At 42.7% G+C, this 10,000-nt stretch overlaps 1 protein-coding gene across 1 annotated transcript in view; it reads left to right on the forward strand.

Annotated features, from left to right (window-relative positions):
- Nucleotides 1-10,000, forward strand: part of LOC107697061 (inactive tyrosine-protein kinase 7-like) — a gene marked incomplete at its 3' end in the record, with an annotated part of 38,409 nt that overhangs the window by 28,160 nt on the left and 249 nt on the right. Inside the window, exons 4-17 of the mRNA XM_016497704.1 lie at nt 786-970; nt 1,056-1,203; nt 1,478-1,608; nt 2,236-2,502; nt 4,103-4,239; nt 4,450-4,585; nt 4,779-4,898; nt 6,424-6,573; nt 6,695-6,839; nt 6,973-7,100; nt 8,906-9,106; nt 9,190-9,339; nt 9,454-9,683; nt 9,791-9,905. Coding sequence (XP_016353190.1) covers nt 786-970; nt 1,056-1,203; nt 1,478-1,608; nt 2,236-2,502; nt 4,103-4,239; nt 4,450-4,585; nt 4,779-4,898; nt 6,424-6,573; nt 6,695-6,839; nt 6,973-7,100; nt 8,906-9,106; nt 9,190-9,339; nt 9,454-9,683; nt 9,791-9,905 — 2,243 coding nt within the window. The remainder of the gene's footprint in view (nt 1-785; nt 971-1,055; nt 1,204-1,477; nt 1,609-2,235; nt 2,503-4,102; nt 4,240-4,449; nt 4,586-4,778; nt 4,899-6,423; nt 6,574-6,694; nt 6,840-6,972; nt 7,101-8,905; nt 9,107-9,189; nt 9,340-9,453; nt 9,684-9,790; nt 9,906-10,000) is intronic.

The following is a 10,000-nucleotide window of genomic DNA, read 5'->3' on the forward strand; positions in this document are numbered from 1 at the left end:
GAAATGTTCCCAAGTCCAGAGACGTAGCAAGGAGATCGGTAAAATAATCCATGTGACATCAGGGGTTGAACCGTTATTTTACGAAGCTACGAGAATACTTTTTGTGCGCAAAAGAAAAAAAAAATAACGACTTTATTCAACAATTCGTCTCCTCCGCCCTGGTGCCATTTTGGATAGTATCCGCTGGACGTAAACAACGTATGCTGTTCTGTGTCCGCTGTGTGATGCAGCGGACACAGAACAGCATACGTTGTTTACGTCCAGCTGATACTCTCCAAAATGGTGCTAGGGTGACGCGGAGGAGACGAATTGTTGAATAAAGTCGTTTCTGGTCTTGGGAACATTTCAGTTGCGTTGCTGTCTATGGAGGGTCAGACAGCTCTCAGATTCCATCAAAAATATCTTAATTTGTGTTCTGAAGATGAACAAAGGTCTTACGGGTTTGGAACGACATGAGGGTGAGTAATTAATGACAGAATTTTCATTTTTGGGTGAACTAACCCTTTAACCAGCTAAACCAGCAGTGGGCAACTCTGGCCCCACGAGATCCACTGTCCTGCAGAGTTCAGCTCCAACCCTAATCAAACACACCTGATCCAGCTAATCAAGGTCTTCAGGATCACTAGAAAGTTACAGGCAGGAGAGGTTGATCAGAGTTGGAGGAAAACTCTGCAGGAAAGTGGACCTTGAGGACTCCGAGCTAAACTCTGCAGGTCCCTGATCTAGAGGAACTTCTCATGCCGTTTTCTCAGCTATAGTAACCATGCTCCTGACTCAATCTATAGGCCAACCAATCGCTGGCACAAAGATGGAGCACTACTATCAGAGAAGAGCTACAAAATCAACAACAAAGACAGAACGCTTACACTGCCGAACGCCAGTCCTGACGACAACGGGGTCTACTACTGCTGTGTGAAAAATGCAGCAGGCCATGCGTGCAGCAATGACAACTTCACCCTCAACATCATAGGTTTGTGTGTTTGTACTATTGTGTTTCTTTGAGAATCTGTCACTGTTCCCCTTGCATAATAAATGGTCTCGATCGCTCTCTGTAGATAAGAGTTTCCCTCAACCGGTGGTGAAGCCAGACGATTTGGTAGTCATGAGGAACGAGGAAGCACTTTTCCACTGTCAGTTCACAGCCGAACCGCTGCCTACCGTAGAGTGGTACCATGAGAACGAGCCGGTGGCCAACAAGAGCCGGTACTACACTTTAATTCAGTTCGTGTGTAGTTAGAAGAAATGTGTGCACTTCTTTATAAAGTTTGAAAGAGTTCAATTTGCGCAATTTGAATATTGCAGCGTTAGAATCATGTGACTTAACTGAGGACTCAAATAGAACAGTTGGATTTTGGAAGCAAAAATCCCATTCATTTGCTCCATCAGAAATTTGTCTTTTAGTGACAAATTAATTTACAGTTATCTTTACCCTGCGAATTAGCACGCATTTTACCACTGAACTCTATCTTTCCCACAGCATCTTCATCCTGAGCAATGGATCCCTCTTAATCACTCAGGTGAAGCAGCGAAACACAGGCCTGTATAAATGTGTGGCTCAAGGGCCCTGTGGCCCCCCTGTGTCTCTCGAGGCCTCGCTGCGAATTGCAGGTAACAAGCTCAGACCTGTTCATGTGCAGTTAGACATGCAGTGATGTAGGCGCTAGACATATTAAAAGGCTTTGTTATAATAGCTCTAGAACCATGATTTGCTACTTCCTGTTTTTTTTTTTTCTAAATCTAATGAAATATTATTTTGTCAATCTTTAGAATGCTACCTGCATATAAATTAACTTAAACCTCACAGATATTAATTAAAATCCACAAAGCTCCTATTCATGGAGTCTTTAATGGATTCATTTGAGGTATGCAATCGTTAAGTGAATTTGGAAGCAGACTAAGAATTGTTCGATTCCCTTCTGTTCAACCCTAATAAAGTTTGCACTGCATCTCACTCGTACTGTCTGTAGAGAGGTCTGGTGTGGGCCTCACTGACTGGTGAACTCTTGAAGTTGATCTCCAGAGCAATTATCTGCGGCTTCAGTGGTGAAGCTCATCTAATCCCTTTCTGTTTACAGCACCTGCCTGGGTGCTTTTACAGGACCGAGCGGCGTACACAGCTCAGATGTCATTGTTTTCAGTGAAGAATGGACTGTTTGGAGCCCTTCTCAGATACCTCACATTACATGCTTCCATGCTTTGCTCTCAAACCTGTTTCTTGTCACCTTTTCTCCTCAGAAATCGAGGAAATGATGCCTAAACAGTCCCGAGTGTTCACCGCAGACTCTCTGGAGCGGGTGACGTGTCGAGCGCCCCACGGACACCCCGAGCCAGAGGTTTGGTGGGAATACGCGGGACAGCGAGTTCCAGCCGAGGGACGAGTGCGCCAGGACGGACTAGACCTGATTTTCTGGCCCACTCGTGGCGAAGACTCAGGAACCTACACCTGTTTTGCACAAAACAAGGCTGGACAGAGGAAACAAGAGTTGACTGTCACTGTCGCAAGTAAGAAACATCGGCAAATGTGAATGCAAGTGCATGTCCTGTGGTGCATAACGTGTGCTCAAGGCGGTGACAGAGTTTCCTTCAAATGTCTGTGCAGTAACTAATTTGCTCAGTTGTTTAAACTGTTGCTATGACTGAAAGGTTTTCCTGTCTGGCTAATACTAAGAATGCAACACGGATGTAACACATTTCAGAACAATGCAAACAAATCTAGCTTGTTAATTTGCGTCCTGCAGTAGCATGTGTTTCGGGCCCTACTGTCCTCTACTGAATATCTCACATTCCACCAATTTCCCTTCATTATGACCCATACTGTCTTATGAATTAAAGTCCTGTAGGTGATCTATAACACTAAGAAAGCCTCTCAGTGTGACACAACAGGACCTTTCAGGACTTTAAATACATTACTATTCTCAGTCTAAAAACTTCCCTTAGAGACATGTCAGCTGAAGTAACCAGATTTCATTTTTTAGCTGTGATTTTTAGTGTGATGCAACAGGGTTTCAGAGCAGTAGTCCTGGTGTGGAGATGTTTAATGGAAAAATTAAAGGAGAGAAACAATAGTAATAATGTTATTAATGTATTGCACTATTGACCTACTGTTTAAATGAATCTGTCTAAAATCATGCCAGCAACATGCTTAAACAAGCTAGCAGAGTCTAAAATCATGATAGCAACAAGCTAGCAGAGACTAAAATCATGCTATCAACATGCTAGCAGAGTCTAAAATCATGCTAGCAACATGCTTAAACATGCTAGCAGTCTAAAATCATGCCAGCAACATGCTTAAACAAGCTAGCAGAGTCTAAAATCATGCTAGCAACATGCTAGCAGAGTCTAAAATCATGCTAGCAACATGCTTAAACATGCTAGCAGTCTAAAATCATGCCAGCAACATGCTTAAACATGCTAGCAGAGTCTAAAATCATGCTAGCAACATGCTTAAACATGCTAGCAGAGTCTAAAATCATGCCAGCAACATGCTAGCAGAGTCTAAAATCATGCCAGCAATGTGGTAAAACTTGCTAGCAGTCTAAAATCATGCTAGCAGAGTCTACAATCATGCTAGCAACATGCTAGCAGAGTCTAAAATCATTCCAGCAACGTGGTAAAACTTGCTAGCAGTCTAAAATCATGCCAGCAACATGCTAGCAGAGTCTGAAATCATGCTAGCAACGTGGTAAAACTTGCTAGCAGAGTCTAAAATCATGCTAGCAACATGCTTAAACATGCTAGCAGAGTCTAAAATCATGCTAGCAACATGCTAGCAGAGTCTAAAACCATTCCAGCAACATGGTAAAACTTGTTAGCAGAGTCTAAAATCATGCTAGCAACGTGGTAAAACTTGCCAGCAATGTCCTAAAGCATGCTAGCAGTATCTATATATCTATCTATCTATCTATCTATCTATCTAAGTTAGATTTACCTGCATAAATAATAGGACCTGGGTGTTGCTAAGTTTACTGACTTCCCTCAAAGAGACGAAGTAAACAATGTTATAATATTCCTTCACCAGATGTCTGCTGTAAAACTGTAATGTCGTTTAAACTCTTGTCCATTATTGCTGCTGTGATCCTAAACATCTGCTCTGTGTGTCCAGCCAAACCGGAGTGGATCCAGAAACCCGCGGACAGTCAGCTGGAGGAGGGGCGCGCTGGATACCTGCACTGCCACACACGCGCCACACCTGAACCCGAGGTCACATGGTACCGCAACATGCAGCCAATCAGCGCAGAGGTGAGTGGGACAGTGATGTCATGCCGATATCATATTCGCAACACAATCTCTAACTGCATCCTGAGGCGAGAGGAACCTTGTGATGTCTCTGAAAAGGAAGATGTGGTGATCTTTCTACTGGGGAAAGATGATCCTCTGCTGCACAGTGGATCCTGAAGTAAACATTAATGTAGTAATCATGTTGTCACACGCTCTCTCGCTTTCATAAAGGACGTTCGCTTCAAGCTCTTCTCGAATGGCACGCTGTGTATAAATAACGTGGAGGTGTACGATGGCCACCTGTACAGCTGTGAGAGCAAAACGGAGGCGGGAAAACTGAACGCCCAGGCGCGGGTATATGTGCTTGGTGAGGAGCATTTGTTGTGTGCTGTTTTATTTCTAAATTTAACTGCTGCTTCATAGTGGGTTTTTCAATGGCTGATGCCATGGTCTGGATGTCAAGGTGGCTGGGATAATGCCTATATATATAAAAGCCACTCGAGACTGTGTGTTGCAGAGCACTTCTCACCAAGCATTCACTGTTGCGGTATCTGTTTCAGAGCGTCTGAAGTTCACGCCGACGCCGCAGGCCTACCAGTGCCTGGAGCTCAATAAGGAAGGACACCTGCAGTGTTCAGCCAAGGGCCGACAGACCCCGACCATCCGCTGGCTCAGGACAGGTCTGGCTGAGAAGATTGACTACCACTGGGAATTTGAGCCCAAAACATGTTAAGAGTGTTGAATGTGGTTCCCAAACTCCTGTAGCATTCTTTGGCTATTCCTCAAATTTTGGTGACATGACACTTGAGACTGTCCCGGTCAAAAGTTATTAAAACTTTGTATTTGATCAGTCAGAAATCACACAATTTCAAATGCTTGATATACCGAATAATTAAACTCATAACTCAATTAAATGATCTTGAAAGCCAACTTTCAAGATCAGCCATATTGTCAAAAATGTACTTGCAACACATAATATACACAGTGGATAAAACTTGGAAAATTTTTGATATTCCGAAAACTGAAGAGTTTGGAATAAAAAAAAACAAAAAAAACATTTTATGAAAGACTTTATAAAAAGTATTTTATATAATCGCCATCACTATCACTAAGCTTATCAAGCTTTATTTAAAAAAAAACTTCCTGATAGGTATCTACTGTGCTTAGAGAAAAGCAGCTGTAAAGCCAGACTTGTGATTTGCTCGATGCCATTTAAATGAAATGCCATGAAATGGAAATCTATTTTCTAAATGCATGTTATAGATCTTATTGTGAGCAATTCATCCTTGTATTTTTTGACTTCGTAACGTTTAATCAGAATGTCATAACTGGACCTTTTGGTGAAAATGTCAGATGTATGCAGGACTTTTCCAATCATTATTCCCGTCAAAGCTCACGTTCCTCTGCCTCCACTTTTGAGAGCAGTGCCCACATCCCAACATCCAGTCATCACTGCATATGTTGCTACATAGAACCAAGTCCCATCCTACATTTTTTTTCATTTTCGATAGTCCGTTTCAGTCGGATGCATGTCGCGATACAGAAGAAAAGATCTGCCGCTGCTTCCGTTTCTTCGCAACTTAAATGTCCCCAACAACTTCTGTAGTCCCATTTAGCATTTAAGCTTTTTTGAAGACGCATAAAAGTTTAAAAAACACAAGTGGAGTATTATTGAGTTACTTTTATAAAATGGAGAGTTCCGGTCCTTGATTCTGATTGGTTGAGCCGCGTTCGAAGCTGTTGTAAATTACTCTACAAACACACACCTTTGTTTACTTCTGTGTGTTGCAACCACTTTGTTGGAACCACAACTGTTTCTGAGGAACTACATTGTTTGGTGGAAGAATACTGTTTTTATTAATATCATTACACTTTATTTGCTCTGTTTTATTTTGTGAAACCTTACTACGTATATGGAATAACCATTTTATAAAAGCAATAAGCCCCGTGAAGCCGTGGTTTACAGTGAATTTATAAACAGCTAAGGGGGTTTTAGCTTTGCTTCATGCTTCATTGTCGTGCCTAACAACGCCCCTTAGCTGTTATAAATTCACTGTAAACCACAGCTTCACGGGGCTTATTGCTTTAGTCTATGTTTGTGCAGTGAAGAAAGCTTTGCATTGTGTGTCCTTGAAAATGAGAACATCTGCTGCTGGATGAAGTTCATGGCAGTCCTGGGTTTTGATTTGGTGAATGTGTGTGCAGACGGCAGTGATATCCCTGCGTGGGTGGAGCAGAAGGGCGGCACGCTGCACTTCAGCACCGTGACGTGGGCGGACGCCGGGAACTACACCTGCCTCGCCTCCAACAGCCAGCAGGGAGAGATCAGAGCCGTCGTCCAGCTCACCGTCGCAGGTACTGGGGAGAAATGGCTTTGCTTGATCCATATGGACAAGACAAGAGACAGAGTTGAATTAGTGTTGGACCTTGACATTTCTGTCTCTGTGTTTATTTTCTTTCTATTCCCATTCTTTAGTTTATGTGGCGTTTAAGCTCAAGCCGGAGAATATGACAGTATATCAGGGACACACCACAGTGCTTCACTGTCAGGCCACTGGAGACCCTCTTCCCTTTATCCAGTGGAAGAAAAAAGACAAATTTCTGGAGGCAGACAAGAGCAGGTAAAACCAAATAATCACATGCATCACAATTTCGGCTTTATCGAGTCCTGACTGAAGCGGGTTCATTGGAAGATTTGAAGGAAGAACTCTTAAGCCGTGCAATGCCGAATCTTCTGGTTTATTTGTAATTCAGATTCCAGAAGATGCCCAACGGCTCTCTGGTGGTTCATGACGTCAGCACGGAGGACACAGGAAGCTACACCTGCATCGCAGGAAACAGCTGTAACATTGCACACACTTCAACAGAGCTTTACGTTGTTGGTGAGTCTGACACCCTCCTCATTTTTCAAGCACCAAATCCATTGGTTTTCTTTTCTGGATGAGTGTCTTTTTGCAGCCGCTAAAGCTGGATTGTTGTAATATTTGGTCCACTGATTAAGGAGGGTCTCAACATATATCAGCCAGATTTGCGGTTTGTTTCAAACCCCCTTACATGCACATTTAAGGCTGGTCAGTATCAGAAATATATGTTAAAGGTCTCGTTAGCAATTCATCAGTGTGTTATTCCATAGAAATAAAATGTTTGGTTTTTCATTAGAATTTAATGATTTGCTAACTTTTCTCTTGGTTCTATTTTGGTATTTTGCTATTTTGGTAATATGTCCACGTTTCATTATACTAGCAATGCCTTATTTATAATTGTTGAATGCAGTTTCACTTTAGAATGCATAAAATGCAAACTCTAAACTTTGAACTTATTTGAAAACATACTTTTCAAACTTCTCCTATAGCATCCTTTGGCTATTGCCCAAATTTTGGTCACATTACATTGAAACTTTCCCTGTCAAAAGTCATTAGAACAATACCCAATACCCCCCCCCCAAAAAATCGAATTAAACTCATAACTCAATTAAATCATCTTGATTGCCAGCTTTCAAGGTCAGCCATATTGCCTGTCTACCATTTTTAATTCAGTCAAAAATGTACTTTTTGGAACTTCTGCAGCACACAAGTATGCAAATATAAAAAAAGCTGAAGTTAAAACTTGGAAACTCTTTGATATTCCAAACTGTTTTTCTGTAACACAGCACATTTAACTGTGAAGACATTAAAAACAGGAAGTAAAGGTGCAAAGGACATAAAGTGAAGTGAAAGTGACGTGTGGCTAAGTATAGTGTCCCGTACTTGGAATTTGTGCATTTCACCCTTCCAAGCTGACACACACAGCAATATAAAGGTCACATTGGCAATATTTTTGCTGATTTGTTCAATTGTCAATAGTGTAGTGATGTATGAAGCACAGCTCACACAGAAGTCACTTTCAAACCCAGCAGTGACTAATACGCATGACCAACTTCTCATTCGATTCTGAAGTCAGTGGGGTTTTTACTATGTTTTTGGTTAATTGCTTGAAAATAAGGTCTGTGGTTAAGGTCTGTGGTCTGTAGAGTTAATATATTTAATATATTCCGCACTCGTGATTGGTGTATCTAGGCTTAAGAATTCATAAACTTTTGCCGGTCACAGATCTTATTTTCTGCGATTAATTCAAAAGCCAATGGAAAAATACTACAAGGGAACCAAGGTGATGCTAACTTCTTAGTAGGTCTACAAAAATACATCATCCCTGCAGCACTCAATGGGACCATTTCCTGCTAGTTAAAAGTTGTGAATGATTAATCTTCTCTTATCCTTCAAACCAATTATAATTCTTGTTCTGTGTGTCTGCCACTGCTGTTTTTGGAGCTGTGTACTCCTCGCAGCCGTGTTTAACCAATTTTGGTACTGTATGGCTCTTTGAAACCTGATATATACTGCAATACAGTTTCAAAGTTCACCCTAAACCAATTCTGGCCCATCTCGGACTACCAACTCAATTTCCATATTACGCTGAATTACAAATGCTTTGAGTCTAGCGGCGTGTTGACTTCAGAGAAAGGAGAGGCACATCAAATTGTGTTGCGGTGCGAGTTCAGGACTGTTAGATCCTAATTGAATCTTAATGCCAGCTTGTCACTTGATTCCTTTAAGGAGACTATTTAAGCTGGGAGCTGAGAAAAGCGACGCTCTTTCTAAAAACCCTGGTGTTTACTGTGTGCATTTTGTGTGTTTGTGGTCATCTACAGAAAAACCAGTTCAGCACTCATTAGCAGATGATGAAAAGACCCCTTACAAAATGATCCAGACTATCGGTCTGTCGGTGGGGGCGGCTGTGGCCTACATCATCATCGTGCTGGGCCTCATGTTTTACTGCAAGCAGAGGCGCAATGCCAAGAGAGTCCATAAGGGGCAGGATGGAGACGAGCAAGAGCTGGAATGTCTCAACGGTGTGTGGTGGTAACTTCTGCTAGCATGCAGTTGTGAAAAAACAGACCCAGTTCTCTGATCCAGTTCTCTGATCGACCCATAGGAGACGTCCAACAGAACGGCCACACCACAGCAGAGATCCAGGAGGAGGTGGCGCTCACCAACATGGCAGCCAGCGGGATCAACAAACGCCACAGCAGTCACGACAAGCTCCACTTCCCCCGAAACAACCTGCACACCATCACCACCCTGGGTACAGCAATAAACTACCAAAGACAAAGACCGACTGACTAGTTTACAACTAGCATGAACATCTCGAAGGATGTTCGCAGAAATGAATGAATCTACTCTGTTTCTCCTCATGTAGGTAAAGGAGAGTTTGGTGAAGTGCTGCTGGCTAAAGCGAAGGCCACTGAGGATGAGGAGGAGACGGTAGTGCTGGTGAAGAGTCTGCAGGCACGCGACGAGCAGATGCAGTTGGATTTCCGTCGTGAGTGTGACATGTTTGCTAAGCTCAGCCATGCTAATCTCGCTCGTCTGATGGGCATCTGTCGAGAAGTGGAGCCGCACTACATGATAATGGAGTACACTGATATGGTAACATCAGCTCACTGCATCATATATGTCTGTGTGTCTATCTGTCTGTCTGTGTCTGTCCGTCTGTCATTTTATCTATCTGTCTGTCTGTCTATCTGTCTGCAGAGATCCAGGAGGAGGTGGCGCTCACCAACATGGCAGCCAGCGGGATCAACAAACGCCACAGCAGTCACGACAAGCTCCACTTCCCCCGAAACAACCTGCACACCATCACCACCCTGGGTACAGCAATAAACTACCAAAGACAAAGACCGACTGACTAGTTTACAACTAGCATGAACATCTCGAAGGATGTTCGCAGAAATGAATGAATCTAC

This window comes from Sinocyclocheilus anshuiensis, unplaced genomic scaffold, assembly GCF_001515605.1.
Source record: "Sinocyclocheilus anshuiensis isolate Anshui unplaced genomic scaffold, SAMN03320099.WGS_v1.1 scaffold1485, whole genome shotgun sequence".
NCBI lineage: Eukaryota > Metazoa > Chordata > Actinopteri > Cypriniformes > Cyprinidae > Sinocyclocheilus > Sinocyclocheilus anshuiensis.